This window comes from Stenella coeruleoalba (assembly GCF_951394435.1).
Source record: "Stenella coeruleoalba genome assembly, chromosome: 17".
NCBI lineage: Eukaryota > Metazoa > Chordata > Mammalia > Artiodactyla > Delphinidae > Stenella > Stenella coeruleoalba.
The window spans coordinates 66,106,268-66,130,312 of NC_137163.1; the positions used below are offsets into that span (position 1 = coordinate 66,106,268).

A 24,045-nucleotide genomic window follows, 5' to 3' on the forward strand; every position below is an offset into this window, starting at 1 on the left:
AAATGTACGCTCTAAAAGTCACTTGGAATGAATTTTCGCTTGGTGTTAGTTGATACAGAAATGTTTGTTTCTGTTTCTTCTCAACGTTAGGGTTGCTTTCCTTTTTGATTTAGTCTAATATATTCTTTGAACATTCAAAATATTTACATAGGTCAAAAATCAACACTATACAAAAAGGTTCAGAAAAGTCTGGCTTCCATCTTTCTCCCTGTTCTTCACTCTCTACCTCCCTGTGCTAACTTGCTGACTCTTATTAGTATTCATTCCTGGTTTATCGTCCCAGAGTTTTTGGAAAAATAAACTCAATTTAAAAATATACATACATATGTATGAGCATACGTATATATAGATATATATTTCTTACTTGATCTTTTTTTACATAAAAGGTAGCATTTGATATATACGGTAGTGCATTTCTCTCCCTTAATGTATACTGGAAACCACTGTGACTGTATATACTTTATTGTGTGGGTAGTTTATTCAATCAGTTCCTTACTGTGAACATTTGGGAGTTTCCAATCTTTTGCTATTACAAACAATTCTGTAATGATTTACCCTGTGAATCTGTTGTTCGGTATTAATCCATCTATAGGGTAGGTTCCTAGTAGTGAGACTGCTGGGTCTAACGTGAAGTGCATCTGTAATTACCTCTCACCAGCAATGTATGAGCCTGCTGGTTTCCTCACAGCGTCACCAGGAGCGTGTATTGTCAAGCTTTTGGATTTTTGCCCATCTGATATGTGAGAAATTATAACTCAGTGCAGGTTTTTTTTTTTTTTTTTGGTTGCATTGGGTGTTCATTGCTGCGTGCAGGCTTTCTCTAGTTGTGACGAGCAGGGGCTACTCTTCGGTGCGGTGCACGGGCTCTAGGCACGCAGGCTTTGGTAGTTGCGGCGCGTGGGCTCTAGAGCGCAGGCTCAGTAGTTGTGGCGCACGGGCTTAGTTGCTCCGCGGCATGTGGGATCTTCCCGGACCAGGGCTTGAACCCGTGTCCCCTGCATTGGCAGGTGGGTTCTTAACCACTGCACACCAGGGAAGCCCCTCAGTGCAGTTTACATTTACCTTTCCCTTCTTTGAGTGAAGGTTAAGCATCTTTTCTTACATGTTAACAAGCAAATGAACTTCCTTTTTTCTGAAAACTGTTTTCTAAGCTTTATTTTTCTATAGAGATTTTTGTCTTTGTTTCTCAAAATTTAAGAACTTTTCGCATATTAGTTCTTTGTGATTTAAGTTGTAAATATTTTCTCACAGATCATCATTTGTTTTTTTGACTTTTCCTTGTAATTGCTTTTTAAAAAAATATTTATTTATTATTTACTTATTTTTAAATTTTGCCTAGGCCGGGACTTAGTTGTGGCATGCAGGATCTTCGTTGTGGCATGCAGGATCTTCGTTGCGGCATGCGGACGTCTTAGTTGTGGCATGTGAACTCTTAGTTGCAACATGCAGGATCTAGTTCCCTGACCAGGGATCGAACCTGGGGCCCCCTGGATGGGAGTGCAGAATCTTACCTGCTGGACCACCAGGGAAGTCCCATAATTGCTTTTCTTTCTTTTTTGTGTGTGTAATTGCTTTTGAAATGGCAAAAATAATGTAGCAACCTTTTCGAAGAAAAATGTCCTGTATGGCTTCAACATAACTTTTTATTTTGCAAATTCCCTCCTAGATATGTTCATATTCATGTTTAGATATAATCAATTCTAATTACTGGTCACATCTTTTGTCACTTAAAATTGGGGGATAAACTGCTTGGATGGGTCAAATTCTGACCGATTTGGTAATTTCTTAAAAAGGCATCAGCCTGCGCCAGCACCTGAAGTCCTCACTCACTTCTGGACCTCCCAAGGTCACTGGAAGTTGTTTGCAGGCAAGAATCAAATCCTCCCCAGCACCTGGAAGGCTGAGTCAGTTCTCAGGCCAACAACTGTATGCCAGAGTTCCATGTGTCATCTTGAGACTAGTTAATTCTGCAGCTTTTATGTCTGTCCTCAACCACCACCCACGATGCCAGCGCTCGGAAAACTCTGTCTGCTGCCTCCTGGCCTCATTTCAATATGATGGTGCATCCAACCTGCACGCAGCCATTTTTCTCCTCTCTTCTCTCTCTCTCCTCTTCCTCTTCTTCCTCTCCTCGCTTAGTCATGGCCTTTTATACTCAACATCATGTCTCCCGTTAACAGTGTGGAGATAATTTTACTCCATGTCTAAATATGTCTTATAGAATATTTCTCTTGGGAGTGGAGAAGGTTAGGGCTCTCCCCACACCCAATCTTTCTTTCTTTTTTTTCTTTCCTATAAATTTGTTTATTTATTTTTGGCTGCGTTGGGTCTTCGTTCCTGCACGTGGGCTTTCTCTAGTTGTGGCGAGCTGGGGTTACTCTTCGTTGTGGTGCGTGGGCTTCTCATTGTGGTGGCTTCTCTTGTTGCGGAGCATGGGCTCTAGGAACGCGGACTTCAGTAGTTGTGGCATGCGGGTTCAGTAATTGTGGCTCACGGGCTCTAGAGCGCAGGCTCAGTAGTTGTGGCGCAGGGGCTTAGCTGCTCCGCGGCATGTGGGATCTTCCCGGACCAGGGCTTGAACCCGTGTCCCTGCATTGGCAGGCGGATTCTTAACCACTGTGCCATCAGGGAAGTCCTCAATCTTTTTTTATATATTTTTCTTTGGCAAGTGCGAGGTGACCAGATTCAGAATTCCAAATAAATACACAATTTAATCATTTTTTTAAAAGCTTAAAGCTCTTTTTAATATAACAAACATCTTGGGCATCTAAATAATCTGTAGAAGATACGAGCTTATTTTTATTTCTTATTTTTAGACAGATAGTTACATAATGAGTCTATTTACATCTTAGTTTGAGTGCATTTCTCTTGTTCTATTTTTCTTCCTTGTTAAATGGGAGAATATATTTTTGGGAAGAGGCTAGTTATTGAAACATGACAATACAGGATACACCTATTTTCCTGGGGTCTCTATTTCATCTTTAATTCCAGTATTTCAGAAGAATTTTTATTTATTTTATTTTATTAAAAAATTATTTATTTCTTTGGTTGCGTTGAGTCTTAGTTGCAGCAAGACTGCAACTAAGACCCTATGCAACATGGACCCAATCCTTAGTGGGATTTTTGTTGTGGTGTGTGGGATCTTCAGTTGCATCTTGTGGTATCTAGTTCCCCAACCAGGGATCAAACCTGGGTCCCCTGATTGGGAGCATGGAGTCTTAACCACTGGACCACCAAGGAAGTCCCCAGAGGAATTTTCAAAGCCATGATACTAGCAACAGTGGGGCCTTATGTCAAACCATCATGTTGTATGCCTTAAATCTATACACTTTTTATTTGTTATTATAGTTCCATTACACTGGAAAAGAATTTTTTAAATGAATAAAATATATATTGACACACACCAAAAAAAAAAAACAAACCCAAACAAACAAATCAAAACAGTGGGGTCTTGTATGTTTGCAAATGTTTCTGCATATATTAGCTTGTTGGACTCTGGCCAGTTATTCCTCTGATAATAGTTATCAGAATTTGGTAATTTTTTTGGAACCCTAAAGACTTGTCCAAAGTCTTTGTGAAACTTTATTTAAAAATTTTTTCCAGCTTTTTTGAGATATAACTGACATATAACATTAGGTAAGTTTAAGGTGTACAGTGTGATGATTTGATATATATGTATAGTGAGGAATGATTACCACAGTAAGATTAGTTAACACATCCCTCACCTCACATAGTTACCATTTTTTTTCTGTGATGAGAACTTTTTTTTTTTTTTTTGCGGTACGCGGGCCTCTCACTGTTGTGGCCTCTCCCGTTGCGGAGCACAGGCTCCGGACGCGCAGGCTCAGTGGCCATGGCTCACGGGCCCAGCCGCTCCGCGGCATGTGGGATCTTCCCGGACCGGGGCATGAACCCACGTCCCCTGCATCGGCAGGCGGACTCCCAACCACTGCGCCACCAGGGAAGCCCTGTGATGAGAACTTTTAAGATGTACTCTCTTAGCAACTTTCAAGTATCCAATAAAATATTGTTAACTATGGCCATCATGTTGCATATTAGGACCCCAGAACATGTTCATTCTATAGCTGGAAGTTTGTATTCTTTGGCCACCCGCCCTCGCATCCATGCCCCTGCCAACCAACCAATCTACTCTTGGTTGTTTTTTTTTTTAGATTCCGCATATAAGCAATAACATACAGCATTCGTCTTTCTCTAGCTGACTTATTTCACATAGCATAATGCTCTTAAGGTCCATCCGTGTTGTCACAAATGTCAGGATTTCCTTCTTTTTTATGACTGAATAATATTCCATTGTATAGGCAACATTTTCTTTATCCATTCATTTGTCGATGGACACTTAGGTTGTTTCCACATCTTCGGTATTGTAAATAATGCAGCAATGAACAAGGGAGTGCAGATATCTATTCGAGATTGTGATTTAATTTCCTTTGGATATACACCCAGAAGTGTGATTGCTGGATCATATGGTAGTTTTATTCTTAAGTTTTTGAGGAACCTCCATACTGTTCTCCATAGTGGCTGTACCAACTTACATTCCCACCAACAGGGCACAAGGGTTTCCTTTTCTCCACATTTTACCAGCACTTGTTATCTCTTGTCTTTTTTTCCCCTTCATTTAAAAAATTGAGATATAATTTCTATATAACATTATATTGGTTTCAGGTATACTACATAATTCAATATGTGTATATATTGTGAAATATTCACCACAATAACTATAGTTAACATCAATCACCACATCTTTTGTCTTTTTTATTGTAGCCATTCTAACAAGCGTGAGGTGGTATTTTATTGTGGTTTTGATTTGTATCGCCCTGATGATCAATGATGTTGGGTATCTTTTTATATACCTGTTGGCAAATTGTATGTCTTCTTTTGGAGACACGTTTACTTAAGTCTTTTGCCCATTTAAAAATCAAATTTATTTATTTATTTTTTGCTATTGAGTTATATAAATTTCTTATGTATTATGGATATTAACCCCTTATCAGATATATGGTTTACAAATACTTTCTCCCATTCTGTAAGTTGCCTTTTCGTTTTGTTGATTGTTTCTTTTGCTATGCAGAACATTTTTAGTTTGATATAGACCCAAAATTCTGTTGCTTGTGTGTTTGGTGTCACAGCCAAAAAATCATTTCCAAGACCAATGTCAAGGGACTTTTTTTCTTACGTTTTCTTCTAGGAGTTTTAAAGCTTCAGGTCTTACATTTAAGTCCTTAATCCATTTTGAGTTAATTTTTGTGAGTGGTGTAAGATAGCGGTCCAGCTTCATTCTTTTGCATGTGAATATCGAGTTTTCCCGTCACCATTTATTGAAGAGACTATCTTTTCTCCATTGAGTATTCTTGGTTCCCTTGCCAAATATTAGTGGGCCATATATGAAAACTTTAAACCACTCGAAATCTTCTTGACATATTTCTGTATTTGCGGGCAGTAAAGAAAATAGACAGCAGAACAGTATGTGTTGGCTTTGCGATTCTTACCATTTATTCATACGTCTAAATATCTATGAACCATTTTACACGTGGACCTATGAATTTGTAAAATCTTTCCATCATTTTGCTTTTCACTGTGTAAAGTGTTAATTGGGAGATTACTATGGTAGTCCACTAACCAAAATCATTATTTTGAAAAATAAGTGAAAACTGCTGACAGTGTTCTTAATTAAAATGAAGAGTGAATCATGTGGGATATTTCTCTCTTAATGAACATTCATTCATTTGTATCATTAAAAAGCTTTGTTTTAAAAATAGTTAGTCCCACTTGCCAGTGTGTTAAACTATGATTTTCTTTCTGTCTATGCTGTATAAACCACTGAGTGTGATTTTTATAATCCAAATGTAATATATTTTTTTCCATTTATGTTCTTGCCCGAGGCATTCTCTCCCCTGTTATGACCAGCATTATAACAGCATTCTATTTTTGCCTCTGCAGATTGGAGTAAGAGTAGATGAAGAATGGAAAATAGGGCTTCTTTGTGTGGGGCTGCTTTGCAGTTATCATGAGTGTATAATTCCTGGAACCAGACAAAGCCAAAGGGCACTGTTAGCCCTTTGAAAACAGCCGAGAGAGATCGTTTTCTTTTGTTGCTCTATCATTACTGTGAGCTTGTGACATTTTCTCCTCACCCAATTAAAAAAACTGATACTCACAGCTGCCTGAACAGTCCACCTGCCACCGGAAAATGATTTTGAGACTCTTCATGACTCCATCACTTACTGTGCTGTAGAACCAGCTCTTGCTTTTCCATGCTAGTGAATGTTAACTGATAATCCCCCAGGGTCCATTTTAGCCACCAGTTTCAGCCTTTTCCTTCATCAAATCTCCTATGAGCCCTGCTCACCAGACTGGGCACGATGAATGAAGTTGAGTTTAATCTCTTTTGTCTCCCCGCCCTCACTCCTAACTGTCAGCTTCAAAGGATATTGTCCTGCGTTTCCATTGATTCCCTTGTCCCCTCACGTTTACAAATATGGTGAAGCTTCCTCCTCTCCTTTGTGGTCTGTTAGGACTTGGTAATCAACTAATTTCCATTTTCTCCTTCTGGCTGCTATAGCATCTCCTTTATCCATGTCTCCTTGATCAACACCTTCTAATGGTTGAAAATCCCTGGGGTGCCTTAATCTCCTTGCTTTTCTGCAGGAGTTTGGACAATGGGATCGGTTGCCATAGATTCGGAAACTATCTATGACAATCGAAGCTGCTTGCCTGTGTCTCCCACTCTGTGTACCTCCCTGATTCAGGCAGGGCTCACCTTCCTCTCATCCGGGACCTCCATGCTGCCTCCTGGTTGACCTGGCCATAGAGTGTGGTACCCCATTCTGATCTTTCCTGGCTCTATTCCATGGCTCTATTCTCTTCTCAACTTAGTTTTTCCTGTCATTGAATCTCATTTCTCAGGGCCTTCCTCTTTTGAGGGCCAAGATTGCCTCACCATGTTGGCAGGTAGCCTCTGTATGCCAGTACCAAGAGGGTGGCCTTGGTCCCTACATCTTAGATGTGTAATGTCCAGGCCTTCTTCTGTCTACCTGGTTCCTGCAGACCTCTTTTTCCCATCTTGCTTCTCCCAGAACTTAATTTGCTAACTTGGCTTCAGCCAACATCAGGCCTATATACTGATTTCACTTTGGCTTTACTGAGTTCCTATTACTTCCGTATCAACCAGCTTCATTCGGCTACTGGCTAGGGGTAGCCACCCTAGTTCTAGCAACCACTGTTTCCCATCACTGCTGTACTTTTTTTTTTTTTTTTTTTTTTTGCGGTACACGGGCCTCTCACTGTTGTGGCCTCTCCCGTTGCGGAGCACAGGCTCCGGACGCGCAGGCTCAGCGGCCATGGCTCACGGGCCCAGCCGCTCCGCGGCATGTGGGATCTTCCCGGACTGGGGCACGAACCCATGTCCCCTGCATCGGCAGGCGGACTCCCAACCACTGCACCACCAGGGAAGCCCCACTGCTGTACTTTTATGGTCCATCCTGACTTGGGAAGTTTTTGATGTTAATCTGAAAAATTACCTCAGGTCTCTCTCCTCCCTCCACACCCAGCTTCTCCGCTCAGGTCATCTAAGATTTATGTGTAACACTTTATTTTAAGATGGCATGAGGAATTCCCTGGTGGTCCAGTGGTTAGGACTTGGTGCTTTCAATGCCATGGCCTGGGTTCAATCCCTGGTCAGGGAACTAGATCCTGCAAGCCACATGGTGTGGCCAAAAAAAAAAAAAAAAAATGTGCACTTGGAGTTGAGGTAACTTGACCAGAAAGATCTCTAAGGGCTTTAATAGCTTGAAAATTTTTATTCTATGAAATGCTGCAGACCAGCCAAGGGACATGTTTCCTGGGTCTTAAGCAACGTCAGAGACCACCTTTAATAAAAAGAATACAAAATTAGATGTGAAAGAAGACATTTACTCAGACTGAAAAAGAAATCCCAACAAATTATAAATTTTAAAGAGCTAACAAACACCACAGACATAAAAATCATCCAGAAAAATAACATAATATTTTTGTTTGTTTCAACTATAAATTGAAATATAGTTAATTTACAATGTTGTGTTAGTAACATAATAGTTTTTATTAATTAACTGCCAGGCATACATCTTTGATACTTTTTTCTTCTGAAGTTTTTTTTTTTTTAAATTTTGGCCATGCCAGGCAGCTTGCAGGGGTCTGAGTCCTGACCAGGGGTTAAATCTGGGCCAGGGCAGTGAAAGCACTGAATCCTAACCACTGGACCACTAGGGAACTCCCTCTTCTAAGTTCTCTTTGATTGTTTCTTCATTTGACCATAGTTTTATAATATTTTCTATAGAGAGAATAAAAAGAAAGCTTAGGTTTTTCTTTCGTGACTGATCAATTTATTTTATTATGGATAGTTTAGAGAAGTTTGTTTCAGCTTCACAATTCATTATTGGTAATATTATGCAAGTTTTAGGATTGTTGTCAAATTTGGGAAAATCTCCGGTAAGAATCCATCACATGTGAGCTGTAAGATTTGGCAGGAGTTTCCGGTTTGGTACATGTGATGTTTAATTTTAGGTGTCAACTTGACTGTGTCCCGGGGTGCTCAGACATTTGGCTAAACATTATTCTGGGTGTGTCTGTGAGGCTGTTTCTGAGTAAGATTAACTTTTGAATTATTTAGTAGGCTGAGTAAAGCAGACAGTTCTCTCTAATGTGGTTGACCTCATCTAATCAATTGAAGATCTGAACAGAACAAAAAGACTGGGTAAGAGGGGACTCTTTCTGCCTGACTATTTGAGCTGGGACATGGGTCTTTTCCTGCCTTTGTTTTTGTTTTTGCGGTACGCGGGCCTCTCACTGTTGTGGCCTCTCCCGTGGCGGAGCACAGGCTCCGGACACGCAGGCTCAGTGGTCATGGCTCACGGGCCCAGCCGCTCCGCGGCATGTGGGATCTTCCCGGACCGGGGCACGAACCCGTGTCCCCTGCATCGGCAGGCAGACTCTCAACCACTGAGCCACCAGGGAAGCCCCTGCCTTTGGATTGAACTGAAAAATCAGCTTTTCTTGGGTCTCGAGCTTGCTGGCTTTCAGACGAGAACTTATCCCAACTGCTCTCCTGGGTCTCTAGTTTGCTGACTATAGATTTGAGGCTTCTCAGCCTCCATACTTCCTTATAATAAATCAATATCTTACCTATCTACCTATATCTATCTATCTATCTATCTACCTACCTACCTACCTATCATCTCTCTCTCTCTCTCCCCACCCACCCCGCCCACTTGTGTTTCTCTGGAGAGCCCTGACGATTAATACAGTATACTCCAAACCTTATTTCTTACCACTCTTTGTAAGCCGGCAGGCACAATGTCACAGTGTGACCTTGAGCACTACAACTTCAAGTCTTGATTTTTAGTGAGTAGTTACTGTGTGCTTATGTGTATTCCTGGATGCCATCCCTACTCTGGGACAGCCAGTCTCAATCTAACTGTGAATCAGAAAGCTATACGAACAAAAGGACTCCCCAGCCTTATCTCACATTACGTGGATCCCACAAATGCCCATGGCAATTCCAGTGCTAACAGATAGGAGAGGAAGTTGCACTGGAGAGGGACCAAAATCTTCATGGATTACAGTGAAAACATCTTACCTTTGCAAACTTTATAAAAACACAGGCATGTGTGAACATATGTAGAGGGACCCTCCCAGGGTATTGTTAGTCGTGCAAGTGAGAGGCCCTGAGGCTTAACTACATTAGATGTACAGCACACCTGACTGAGGCCTGTCTTTTCTTTAGGCTTCTTGTACCCTGAATATATTGAGAATCTACAATGGGTAGGGGCATTTTAGGTACAGAGTAACACCGCCAGGATGTGCTAAGTGAAACTGGAAAAGTTTAAAAGATGAAACAGTCTTGTGTTATTGAGAGACAAATGAAATGACTGGGATGAGCCCACAAAGTAGCCAGTCTTGAGTTGTTACTCCTTGTTCTCGTCCATCTTGGTCCTGGCTGTGATGTGACACCACCTAGTGGAGAACATGCACTGTCATTTACAAATCAATTCACATTTGCAAAATGGTTCCTAAATCATTTAAGGTAGTGTGATTTGAAGAGTTCTCATTCCTTCTAATTTTCCCCCAGTATAAATCAGATGGGTACCTGTGAGAATGAACGTGTGCACACCAAGGGTAAAAAGTAAAATCACTTACCTGTGCATCTGCAAAGAGAATTCCATTGCCTGAAAGAAGAACTAAGTCTGAACTCTAAGGAAGGGTTTGGATCTTGCCCATCATTTTGTATTGGCAGAGCAAAATTACATGAGCTCTAAATACTGTCTAAGAATACGCAATGGAATGTATAAATTAAAACTTGATTTTAGGTCATTAGAATCTTAAAAAGAGGCCAGTTCAACCAAAGGGGAAAATGGTAATGTGATTTTTTTTTTTTTTTTTGCGGTACGCGGGCTTCTCACTATTGTGGCCTCTCCCGTTGTGGAGCACAGGCTCCGGACGTGCAGGCTCAGCGGCCATGGCTCACGGGCCCAGCCGCTCTGCGGCATGTGGGATCTTCCCGGACCGGGGCACGAACCTGTGTCCCCTGCATCGGCAGGCGGACCCTCAACCACTGCACCACCAGGGAAGCCCCTAATGACCTCATTTTAACTGCATTACCTCTTTAGAGATCCTGTTACCAAATACAGTCACAGGGTGAGGTACGGAAGTTACGGCTTCAACATATGAATTTTGGAGATGCCACAGTTTAGCCTATGACGCATTTATTTTTAAAAATTAATTAATTAATTATTTATTTAAAATGGAAGTATAGTTGATTTACAATATCGTGTTATTTCTGCTGTACAGCAAAGTGATTTAGTTACACATATACATGCATTCCTTCTTTTTTAAAAATATTCTTTTCCGTTATGGTTTATCATAGGATATCGCACATAGTTCCCTGTGCTATACATTAGGACCTTGTTGTTTATCCATTCTATATATAAAAGCTTACATCTGCTCACCCCAGCCTCCCACTCCAGCTCTCCCCCAACACCCTCCCCCTTGGCAACCGCTAGTCTGTTCTCCATGCACGACAGCATTTAAATAACAGTTTAAGAGCCACAGGGTACACTGTGACTTGTACAACAGTTTTGATTCTAAAAGCATGTCGACATTCCTGAGAGTGGAGGAGAAACAATCTTATTTTCCTTGAAAAGCTCTAATGGAAGAAGTACCAGAGGGCAGAAAAACCAGTGGTCTCCTTGTGTGGAGTAAGAGAAAGGGACATTTTAAACTCCAGAGGAGAAACTGAAGTGTGCAAACTGTCACAACAGTTCTTTTCTGTTTGAAAAATCACGCTTTTCGTCTGGTGTGAAATTTCGCAAACAAAACCAGCTAAAGGAAGGACAAAAGGTCGTGATGTTTCGATGTTATATTTCCATTGTTTACATGCCTATTTGCCTGGTCATTCCTCAGTTGGGGCAAACTAACAGCTCCAATTTTCACAGAGGGAATGACATAAGACAATTCATTTGTCATTTAAATCCCATTCCTTGATGACAGGTTATGCAGCACCCAAATGGAACACTAAATCCTTTAAAATCACTTCCCTGATGGTCCAAGTGGTACATTCTACTTGTATTGGGTCACTTGGTATTCAACAGTTACAACAAAGGAAATAGAACAATTGTCAGGGTATCAGTGACATCCAAAGAGAACGGAGCATAAAAGTCAGGCCAGAGATACAGGAACCTGCACACACGTGCCCAAACCAATAGCAATAATAGTTAAAAATAATATAGCACTTCAACCTGGATTTTGGGAGTTTTTCTGCAGTCAGATAATTATCAAAAACGTCATCAACAAAAGAGGATAGAGAGGAGAGAAGGGGATTTGAGCGAACTGTGTAAAGAGCTCTTTTCCAGTGTCTTTATATTAAGGAAAGAATGTTTGAAAAGACAGGCAGCTCTGAGCTCCTGATCATTCTACACGGTACCCTACATTTCTGTGTTTTTTTTATATATATAAATAAATAAAATTATTTATTTACTATTTATTTTTAGCTGTGTTGGGTCGTCCTTGCTGCGCGCGGGCTTTCTCCAGTTGCGGCGAGCGGGGGCTACTCTTCGTTGTGATGCTCGGGCTTCTCATTGCGGTGGCTTCTCTTGTTGCGGAGCTCGGGCTGTAGGTGCGCGGGCTTCAGTAGTTGTGGCGCGTGGGCTCAGTAGTTGTGGCTCACGGGCTCTAGAGCACGGGCTCGGTAGTTGTGGCGCACGGGCTTAGTTGCTCCGTGGCATGTGGGACCTTCCCGGACCAGGCTCAAACCCGTGTTCCCTGCATTGGCAGGAGATTCTTAACCACTGTGCCACCAGGGAAGTCCATTTCTGGGTTTTTTTATGAAAAGAATTCTACTGTGTGATGTTTGTGATTTGGGATCTCAGGACGCCAGGGTTGATTTCGTCTCTCTCTACAAGACTGGCTCTGAGGGAATGAGGCGAGGCTGACCAGTCATCCTCAGCCTTATGATGGACTGGGGTGGCAGGTGGGCAGCAGTTTTCTGAGGGGTGGGCTTCCTGGGCAGCTTGTTCTGTGATGCTCAGGTTCCCCAGTAAAGGAAAGGAATGCAGGGAAGGCTGGGGAGGAGTCACCCCTGGGAAAGAAACCACCACTAGTGACAGAAATGGTAGGCAGCTCTGTAGAAACCTGAATCCCAGTCATTGGGATCCCAGCCCAGATGGGAGAAAAGACAGCAAGGTGTCTAGGAGTGTAGATTTTGGAATGACCTGGGTTTGGATCACTTTCCACGCTTTCTAAGCTGAATGATGTAGGACACGTTGATGATCAACTCAGATTCTCAGCTCCCTCCTCCGTAAAAGGGATTGGTAATATATATCCAAGAGGGAAGATGAAATAATGTCTGTAAGATACGTAGTCAGTCCTAATATGATAAATGAGAGGATAATTATTGTTTAACTTTCGTAAATCTTTGCATGGTGGTGGGGTCCTGATGAGGAAGCAGTTCGTATGGTTGAAAAATGGAAAACAAAACAAGACAAACAGAAGCCTCCTAAAGGATGTATGATGTTTTATTGGTCTAAACATAATTTCCAAGATAGGAGCTAATCCTAGATGAGTGTGTGGTCTGCGTGAAATAGAAGATTCCAGATCCCCTGCCCTCCAACCATCAGGGAGGAGAAAATATGAATAAGATGAATACAAAAGGCAGCAATGCATAATTAAAACAATGGCTAACATTTACTAGCCCCAACCTTGGTCCAGGCCCTGCTGTAAGCATTTTGCAAAATTCTCTCATTTTCTGCTTACAACGACCCTGAGATAGATACTGCGATTAATCCCGACTTGGAAACGGAGGCAGAGAGGTTTAATAAGTTGTCCGAGTCTATACCGCCATAAACAGCAGAGCCAGAGTTGAAATTTAGGTAGTTTGGCAATAGAGTTCTCTTGTCTCTCGTTAGTCATTAAGATTAAATTACACACTAAGATGTGTCATAGTCTAACAGGCAGCATTTTCCCCTTCCCGGTGATATGTAAAATAATGGCGTATCTTAGAATTGGGGCAGCTTCTTGCGATGAAATACGTATGAGTGCACTCACCACAAAGAGGAAACAGTGTTAGTTTGTCGTGGAGCCCTTGTTCTGACCCCCTCTGCTCTATCTATCCCACAGCGGGCACAGACCTTGGAAAGAGGGGCGGGGAAGTGAGAATGATTCTGCTGTCCGCCAGTCAGTCTGCCTTTCCACCAGCAGGACTATATCACAGAGTATTTATAACTGTCTGAGCATCAGGTCTTTGAGATAAATGTAACGAAATGAAGCCTGCTGCCTTCCCATTTGCTTTGCGGGTGTCCTCAACAGTGGGTCACTGCAGTGATTGTGTTGGTTTCTATTATCTCGTGTTAATTATTCTTCTCCCCCCTGGAATAAAATCACCTCCTTCAGGTCACCTCTGAAAATGTGAATCTTTCCAGTCATCTAGGGAAGAAGCATGTTCCTGGTTAGGAAACAGAAATCTAGAAGGTAGGAAGGTGAGAGAAATTCCAGCTTTCTCTTGGCTTTACTCACTGGATCCAGACTTTGAGATGTCTCCAGAGAGTTCAAGATCATCCTTGAGGTAGATCCCAAAAGGGACTTCTGCTACAGAGGGACCCCAAACTGTGGAGGAGTAGCCCTAATTTACAAGCTGACTATCTCAGGTATTGCTTTTTGCCCAGAGAAATCACTCTGGGCTATTAGGCAGAAAGGGATTCTCTATAGGAAGTTATGAGCTTACAAACTCTCTGGAAGGGCTGGTCTTTAGGATGGGTGATCAGGAATGACTCTTAGAACTGCAGATCTGTCCTGCCAGGGAAGCTGGTCCACCTGCCACAATCTGGAGGGTGGGAATCAAAGGTCTTCACTGGTCTACTGATTTCAGGACTCCCCGTGTGGCTGGATCCAGAGATCCAATGCTGTAACTGTCTCTCAACCTCCAGAAGCTGGAGTTCGGACCAATGAAGGCTGAAGCAGAAATATACCACATCTCCATGACCTGCTTGCTGGCATAAGAGTCATAATGGGTGTAACCTGTGCTTTTTTTCCACCTTCCAAAACTCACAAGCGTGTATCTATTCTTATCCAGAACCTGATCTGCCAAGGAGTCTGCGAAATGTAGGTTGTTTTTTTTTTTGTTGTTTGTTTTGTTTTCCAGACTCTGACATTCAAGAAAAAACAGAAATGTCGGGGCTGCATGGCGAGTGCCCATCAACCATATCTGACACAGTTCGTTTCACGTTATCCCATGTATTTGTTTTCTTTTATTGGCCTTTAGGCTTAAGGAAAGATCTGTTTAAGAATTCAGGCCTTGGCCCATCTGCTGCCCTGTAGAGTGAGAGGGAAGCTAGTAGTTGGGTCAGAATGTTAAAATCGGGTGGTGCCTCAAGAACTATGTGAGGTCTAGGATTTCACCCTTCCTCTAAGCTAACAAGTTAGCCTGCTACCGTTTCATGGATCCTGGGGAGGCGAGGCTGCAGAATCAGAGACAACGTACGTTGTTCCTCACGCAAAAGCAGCAGGCCGAGTGTCAGGCTGATGTGTGTTCCAGCCCCCGTGCCCCCAAGTCCTAGGAGTGGTGCAGAGTCCATTGTGGACGCCTGCACACGCATTACAGGGGAGGAGCGTTGAGCCTGGGGGGCTTCCCTGAAGTACGCAGAACCAAGCCTGTTCTCTGGCCAGGTTGGAAAGGTTACCTCACCCCTCAAGGTTGCCAGCTGCAAACACAGCCCTGAGAACTGGCCTGGGTGAAAAGTGGCGAGGGCCTTGCATTTTCGACATACCCACAAAGAATGGGCGGAGATGCTGAGGGCCGTGGCAGATGGCCTCTCCTCTCTCGTGCCTTCCCCAGGCCCTGGTGGCAGCAGAGGTAATTACGAAAATCTTTCAAGGGAATGCGAATCTCTGGGGACAAATGTCTCTTCTTCACAGGGAATTTTTTCCTCATTGCTAGCCTTGGAGTATCTGGCATTCGGTTTTGTTTTGTTTTTTATTTTCTTGGCTGCACGACGCGGCATGCGGAACTTCCCCGACCAGGGATCGAACCATGCTCCCTGCAGTGGAAGCGCGGAGTCTTAACCACTGGACCGCCAGGGAAGTCCCTCTGGCATATTTTTATTAAGGGAGGTAGCAGTTTCTAGGAGGTCCTGGTTGATAGAGTCTTGGCATCTTGTCCTGACTGCTTCCCAGAGACACTGCCTGATTTCTTGGCTCCTTTAGAGAGGGTGACCAAGTATCCGAGTGTTCATCAGACTGTGGTTTCTTGGGCTGGGGACTTGCAGTGCTAAAACTGACGTGGTGGTCACCATACTCAATCCACTGTCCCCCAGGGCCAGAGCTGTCCCTCTTCTGCTTTACCCAGATTGAAATTTACTTCTCAGTAAGGGAATAAATGCCAAGTTCTGTTAAGCGGGTACCTTATAATCAGTAATACCATGTTGGATGTTTGAAAGTTGCTAAGAGAGTAGATCTTAAACATCCTCACCACAAGAAAAAAAAATTGTAACCAAATATAGATTTACTGTGGTGATCATTTTGCAATATATACATACTATATCAAATCAGTATATTGTACATCTAAAACTAATACAGGGGCTTCCCTGGTGGTGCAGTGGTTAAGAATCTGCCTGCCAATGCAGGGGGCACGGGTTCGAGCCCTGGTCCGGGAAGATTCCACATGCCGCGGAGCAGCTAATCCCGTGCGCCACAACTAATGAGCCCACGTGCCACAACTACTGAAGCCCGCGCGCCTAGAGCCCGTGCTCCGCAACAAGAGAAGCCACCGCAATGAGAGGCCCGTGCACCGCAACGAAGGGTAGCCCCTGCTCACCGCAACTAGAGAAAGCCCGTGCACAGCAACAAAGACCCAACGCAGCCAAAAAAAAAAAAAAAGAGAGATGTCGGAATTCCCTGGTAGTCCAGTGGTTAGGACTCTGCGCTTTCACTGTCAAGGGCATGGGTTCAATCCCTGGTGGGGGAACTAAGATCTTGCAAGCCCCATAGCATCTCCAAAAAAAAAAAAAAAAAAATTAAATTAAAAGAATAGAGATGCAATTTAATTATGTCACAGAGGTTAGTAATCTGTATACTTCAGGGTCTGTGAAAATAAAGCTGTATTTCAATTATATATATTGAAATACATTGAACTGAATTTATATGTACGTATGAAATGTTATCTTTAAAATACAACTTATCCTCTCTTCAAGAACCAATACCTAATTCAATTAGAGTACTGGCAACTATGTATTATATTTTAAGCCCAGAAAATATTCTAGACCCAAACCCAGTTCTTCTTCTTTTGTCTGGGAGACCTCTGAATGGAAACTTCTTAAGGAAAAAGGGATGGGAGTGGAGGAAGGGGTCCCTTCTGCTTTCCCTGCCCCATTCTCCAGGGCAGCTGGATTTTAAGCCCATAAAATGGCCTAGGTAATTCCAAAAGCTACATCTTATTATATGAAGATTGGGAAAGACAATTTATGTGTAAATTAGACTGATTAGTGACTTAGAAGAAGCATCAGCATGCCTGGAAATTTGAAGAGTTTATAATCATGTGCTTCCTCTCCCAACATACCTAACAAGGCAGGTATTCTGGTCTTGGCAACTGTACTCTTTCATGTCGTGTGAAATAAGCCATGGGGGTAGCAGAATCCCATGAAGTAAGTCCATCTTTTTTTTCTCTGAATCTGAAGATTAGGGCTGATGGAGGTACACCTGGCCTTTTCCAAAGTCTAACTATGAAAGGGAAAGCTCAAGAATGTCTGTCGCTAAATGTTTTCTTCTTGTTTCCTGTATGAGTAGCTAATTGGACCTTTTGTATCCTGTCTGTACATCGCGATCTTTCCATTAGTAGTAATAAAAAAACCTATAGGTTCTTAGAATTGTGTTCTGGTGTAACTGTGGTAATTGACCATGAATAAACAGCATGTGGCAGGGACACGATTATTTGACTTTCAGCGAGGAAGCCCTCTGCTGCGACAGATTGAATTTGCTGTAGAACACTGATGTCTGTGGCTGAGCCTGAAATGAGAGAATGGGCCACAGAGCTTGCAAGGATGTAATAGGAGGAAGATTGATTCTGTTTGGATACAGAATAAGCTCAGAGGAGTAATCAGGTACAGCAAGTGCCGCATAGTAGCTGAGATCTGGGCCAGGGTGGCAGCTGGAGACATACTTCCTGTTTATGGAAAGGTGACAGTGGGCTTGATGGCATCTCAAGAAGAGGGGACGAGGCAGGGGATGAGGAATGAACGTCTTTGCCCTGTCTGATCGGTCCGTTTGGTACTTGCCGGATCAGCGCTATCTCGACGTGGATTTGGGGCACACACCGACTGTTCTTTGGTGTCAGCTGACTTATTTTGTCCTCTAAGGATCAGCTGTACATATGGTGGATGTTGGGCTAAAGTGAGATAATGAACAGATACAAGATGCATTGAAAAGTCAAGCTGCTATATGATTAAAAGGGAGAGAGTGTAGGCTCAGAGGTCAGAGCATGGACTTTTTTTTTTTTTTTTAGCAAAAGAAGGATTGATGTGACAGAGCACATTTTCAAAGTATGCACATCTCATGTCCAGGGCTGTCTGAGAAGGGCACGAACATTTATTGGCTGTACTGTGCATTAAGGCACAGGCTGAATGTCTCACCTATGTCATTTCATTCTACCCTCTTGGTACTTTCAAGTAGGTAATTGTGTCCTCATTTTACAGATGAGGAAATCAAGATAAATAACCATTGAATAAATTGTTCGTGGCCATAATTGAGCTGGGATGAAAATTCACGTTGATTCTATACTCTTTTCATTATCCCGTGATGCTTTCCAGTATTAAATGGGCTCTGCTAAGAGAATAAATAATCTATTATCTTTGGGCCTTTAAAATTGTCACGTAAAACACTATAAGAAACAGTTAGTGGAAGCTTATTTCTCTATCCAAAAATTTAAAAAAAAATCTATCTTGGAGTAAAATGATTCTTAAAGCAGATTGCAAGCTTATTTTAGCCTTCCCTAGGGAATGAAGTATTATGGAGCATGGACTTTTTAATCATCCCGAGACTAGCTATGTGCCTTTACCAAGTTACTTCATCTCTCTCCACTTCCCTCATCACGCTGTAAAGTTGACCCAGAGCTCTCACTGAAGGCCGGGGCCACTGAAGTGACTTTGGCACGGCAGCAGTGGTCAGTGCAGTCACCGGTAGAACAGCCCCTCCCCTAGCTAGATCACCATCTTCCTTTGTCAAAGTTCTTCAGTCTCCTCCCACACGCTACAGCTAATGGGCTCTTTTCGGTTATCATCCTATTTGGCTTCTCTTCAGCCTTTCCTGCGTCTGAGCACGCCCTTCTTAAAGTTTTCTGCTCCCCTGGCTTCTAAGACAGTCCCTCTTTTCTGACTCTTCACAGATCTCTCTGACCCTTGCTTCTAATCTCCCTTCTTAGATGTTCCCCTCTCCGGCTCTCAGATCACGGTGTCCCCAGGGCCCTGCCCTTAGCCTACCTCTCCTCAGATGTCCTGCACCATTTTCCTTCTTCACCTCATGCTGTCTCAGGCTAACGCCTCCTAATCCACTTCCCTAATCTGGGATGCCTGTGTGTTATATGTCCACTGGCTTATGGGACATGTACACTCGGATGTCCCAAAGGCATTTCGAAGTCAATGCACCTAAAGGAGAAGCATCTTTACCCTAAGATCATGTTTATCCTCCTATGTTTTTCTGGGACCTCATCCACCCAGTCACCCAAGTGTGAAGCTTGAGAGACATCCTATATTGGCCCATTTTCTCAGTCTCCAGATGACATCAGCTTTCAAGTCTGGCCACTTCTACCTTGTCAGTGTCTTCAAGCAGTTCCTTCCTCTCCATGCTGCCACCACTGAGGTGGCTTCCTAACTTGTCTCATGCCCTCCGAGTGGCTTAGATTCACCCACCACTGCCAGAACCAGCTTTCTGGTGACCAAGTCAGAATGGCACTGGCCCTTCAGAGCTCACAGCACACGACTTATGAAGCCGTTGCTGATCTTTCCTACTCTGCCACTCTTGCCGTGAACCCTCTGCCCCACCCCTGCAATCACCCTGCGACTCACCTACCTATTTCCCTTCAGCACCGTGCCCCGGTGCCTTTGCACATGCCTTTCTTTCTGCCTGGAAATGAAGACCTAATTGGTTAATAATGGATATTAGGTTCTCCAGTGTTACCCTGTATAGAATTTACCACGTTGTTTTAGGCTACTTACAGGGGTATGTCTTCCACAAGACAGAGGTTTCCTCCGTCCAGGGATCTGTCCTGTTCATCTTTCGTCCCCAGAACCTACTATGGTTTCTGAGACATGGTGGGTGTCCACGGCACAGAATAAACGAACAGAAACAATTTCCTTATTCCAGGTGGGCTCTCCACCTCAGCAGCTGACTTTTCTGGAGACCTGCTCCCTCTGGCTCCTCGGGTTCCCCCGCCTCTCAGGTGATGGGCAGCCGGGTGGCTCGCTGCCTTCGGGCTGGGCTGGGCTGGGCTGGGCTGGGCGGTTGCCCGCGCGCCTGCGCCCTCTGCTGCTCCTCTCGGGGCGCGTCTGTGTGCGAGGGTCCGGAGAGGCTAGGGAGACAGGCGAGGGGTGGGGGGAAGAGTTCAGCCTGAGTCACAGACTTCATTCACTGATTCTCGGCGGCTGGACCGAGGCTGCCTCCTGAGGGGACTCCCAACTACTCTCGCACCTCCAAGGTCCCCACCTCCCGCCGTTCCACTCTCAGCCGAACAGACGGACCGGCTGACTCACGAGTGAGTAGCGGCGGCTCGTGCGCCCCGGCAGCGCGGCGAGCTGTCCCTGGCGGGCCTGTCCTCCTGCGGGTGGTGTGTGTCTGTGTGTGTGCGCGCGCGCGCGCAGGAGGTGTTCCCCAGGGCGCCACGCCGGCCCCGAGAGCCGCCGGCCGGGGTCCGTGTGCCCTTCCGAGGCTGCGCTGCGGTGCGGGTGCCCGCTCCGCAGGGGCTCGGGCGTCCCCGGCGCGGGGAGCGAGTTTGCCGGGATTCCCCGGCTCGGTGCGCGGCAGCCGGTGGGGTTCCCCGGGAAGGCGCCTGGGCAAGGAGGCGGCGGGGAAGCCCCGGCTGTGAGTGGCTGGCGGGCCGGGAATCTGGGAGCGGGGCTGGCACAGCAGAGCCGAGGGAGACGCCGGAGCGGCCGCCCCTGGATCCCAAGCTCTCCGCCTTTCTCCCTTACCCTTCCTCCTTTCTTTTCTCAGCAGCATCACAAAAGCGCGCGGCAGAGTGAAACCCAATGCAGCGAAGTCCGGCTCTTTTCTCCCACCTGGTGCACATCCCCCCGGGCCGGAGGAATGGAGTGGGAGTCCCCGAGATTTGGGGCGCAGGTTTACCCCGGGGACACACCTGTTTTCGGCTCGCGTTGAATTCAAGCAGGGTGCCGGATCGCGCGAGGGGGTTCCGACACAGACACGCCGGTGTGTGTGTTTGTGTGTGTGTGTGTGTGTGTGTGTGTGTGTGTGTGTGTGTGAGCGCGCGTGCGCGCACCCGGAGCCCACGCTCGCGGGCTGCGCGGGATGTAAATAGCACACCTCCCTGGCCGCCTGCGAGTGCCAAGCCGGATCCGTGGGCTCCCAGCGCGCTGTGACAACGCGCCGGCATCTCTTTGTTTGGTTGTGGCTTCCCCACCTCTCCGCAATGCAAATTGATTTTCTGTTTCGCTTGACACAGCGCGCTGGGACTTCGTGTGGGCCGCAGCCTCGAACGCTCCTGGTATTTGTAATTGAATAGTTCTCCCCGGCGGCTGGGGGCAGGGGTGTTATTTTTAGTGTTGGGAATAAAGAGGCAAGCACTCTGACCTTTTTGCTGTTGCCTTGGGCTTTGAATACGTGTCTCTGATGGAGAAGACGGATTCACATCCAGTCGCGCACACGTGCCTGCGCACAATTGTGTACACACATTTCTACACACCTAGCTTTCCCCCTTTCTTTTATTTTTAAAAATCGGGAGTGGGAGTGCACAGTGTTTGTAAACCAAAACCAAAACCAAAAAACTTTCCTTTGTTCTTTTGGGCCTTTTCCATTTTGAGTAATGGAGTAGGAGTGCCAAAAGGTTGCAATTAGTTCACTAGAATAAAAGACACTGTCTCTGAGTCAGAGCTGCCAGTTTGATAATTATTAACGTATAAAAGCAGATGCGCTGTTTAAGGCAAAAGGGGCGGGGCGGGGGCAGGTCCACGGTAGACAATGAGGGAGGGTCTCTGCCGACCGCCTGCTGCTTATTGTTCCGGCACTAGAGGCTGCAGCCTGTAGCCGCCTCCTCCTCTAGGGCTTCGCTCCTCTTTCATCCCTCGGTCTCACTTGGGACCTTCCGAGTGCCCCAGCGCTGTCCCCCGGGGCGCCGGGACGCCAGTCCCAGCCGCAGCCGCCCTTCGCTGACCGCCCTCTCTCTGCTTTGCAGGTTGGCAGCTTTGCGCCCGAGGGTGTCGCGAGCCGAGGCGTTGAGGACCGAGCGCCTCTGGCCCAGCCAGCCGGGCGGGATGCGGCGCGGGCTGCAGCGCTAACCGCCCCCACGCTGGGCACTGGGCGTACGCGCTCCGGGCTGCAGGCGGAGCGGCGGCGGCGGCGGCGGCGGCGGCGGCGGCGGCGGCGGAGGGGATGCGCCCGGGACGCGCAAGGCTCCTGCCGCGAGCTGCCAACCCGAGGTGGACCCTAAGGGCTCATCGCAGGACCGCGCGGACCCCTGCCCTCCGGGGCACGCGGCTGAGGAGCCTCGGGGCCGCATCTGCGGTCAGGATGCTCTGGGCACCTCCCTGCTGGTGAGGATGCCCTACTGCGCGGCTCCGCATCCCCAGCCCCGGTCCCTGGTGGGCACGACTGCCTGGGCCCGGCTTCGGCCCCTCCTGCCGGTGGATGAAAAGGGCCGGAGTCCTTGAGTGCGACCGGCTATCGAATCTGAATTCTACGAGCCATGGAAGGAGGCACTGGGCTGCAGCCCCAGGCGGGAGAGCAGCTGGAGGCCAGCGCCAGAGTAGGAGCGGTCCAAGAGAAGTGCGAACCCGAGACCTTTAGGTCCAAGAGTTTACCCGCCCTGAACAGCGCCTCCTGCAGGCCAGACCTGAATCCTGCCGGAGAAGACTCCAAGCCCGCCTCTGGCCATCAGGAGTTGAAGCCAGGCCCTGGCCCGCGGGCCCCCAGCCCCTCCGTCCCGTCTACTTCGGCAGAGATGGCAGGGCTGGTGGAAAGTCACCACAGGGTGGAAATCGGCAAACCCATATCGGTGTCCTCCACTTTGGCCATGCTCCAGGGCAGAAGGTGCTTCTATGTGGTCCTCACCGATTCCCGCTGTTTCCTGGTTTGCATGTGCTTTCTGACCTTCATCCAGGCGTTAATGGTCTCCGGGTACCTGAGCAGTGTCATCACCACCATCGAAAGGCGCTACAGTCTGAAGAGTTCCGAGTCAGGGCTGCTGGTCAGCTGCTTTGACATCGGGAGCCTGGTGGTGGTAGTGTTCGTCAGCTACTTCGGCGGCCGGGGGCGGCGGCCCCTGTGGCTGGCCGTGGGGGGACTCCTCATTGCCCTGGGGGCCGCCCTTTTCGCTTTACCTCACTTCATCTCGCCCCCCTACCAGATCCAAGAGCTGAACGCCTCGGCGGCCAACTACGGCCTGTGTCAGAATGGCAACTCCTCGGCCACGACGGAGCCTCCCACCTGCCTCAAGGACTCGGGGGGAAACAGTCACTGGGTCTATGTGGCTTTATTCGTTTGCGCGCAGATTCTCATTGGAATGGGCTCCACACCTATTTATACCCTGGGACCAACCTACTTAGACGACAATGTCAAGAAAGAAAATGCATCCTTGTACCTAGGTAAGACTTTCCTCTCAGATAAGCTTGCACTCAAAAATCAAAAGGAAGCACTTTCACATTTTACTGGATGTTGTATATTGTGTATAATATATGGCATTATATCATATATATGCATTAAGCTTCAGTTTATCTTCTTTTTCTTTTTTTTTTTTGGCCTTAGTGTGGTGTGTTTTCTGTTTGGGAAAGAATCAAATAGTTGAGCGTTCTTTGAACTAATTTTCAGACTCACACTTGTCTTTTCCCAAGTAATACAAACTTTTAACTGTGGGGTGGTGCTTCTCTCTGTTGCTGCCTATCTTTGGAAAAGCTCGAATTTATCAAGCTTATCTTCTCAAAGCTGTCCTTCTAGAAGGGTCAGGAAGGAATAGAAGTAACTGCTGTGTGTGGAATAAGGTTATTTACTACTTTCATCCACAGCTGCTTCTCATTCCTGCCCCCAAGAGCAGAGTTAGTGGAGAACCCAGACTACATGAAACACACTTTATTGACTTCATATCTGTATTCATTACGTATCATCTGCGTCGCTATTTAAAAAAAACTTGAATGATATCGAATGACTAGATTATCTTTATACAGAAGCAACATCACAGGTTGTAAAGTTTATCCAAAACGATTTTTGTTGTTGGTTTGAAGACCCTCAGTTACAGGATATTGGGGGAAACATCATTACTATTTTCTGAAAAGCAGTACTCTTGGA

The 24,045-nt window shown here is 45.7% G+C and overlaps 1 protein-coding gene across 2 annotated transcripts in view; it reads left to right on the forward strand.

Annotated features, from left to right (window-relative positions):
- The first annotated feature begins 22,118 nt into the window (after window positions 1-22,118).
- Window positions 22,119-24,045, forward strand: part of SLCO5A1 (solute carrier organic anion transporter family member 5A1) — a 121,513-nt gene continuing 119,586 nt past the window's right edge. For both annotated transcript variants that reach the window (XM_079901826.1, XM_079901827.1), the window contains exon 1: window positions 22,119-23,348. In XM_079901826.1, the coding sequence (XP_079757952.1) occupies window positions 22,451-23,348 (898 nt within the window). In that variant the 5' untranslated portion in view covers window positions 22,119-22,450. The remainder of the gene's footprint in view (window positions 23,349-24,045) is intronic.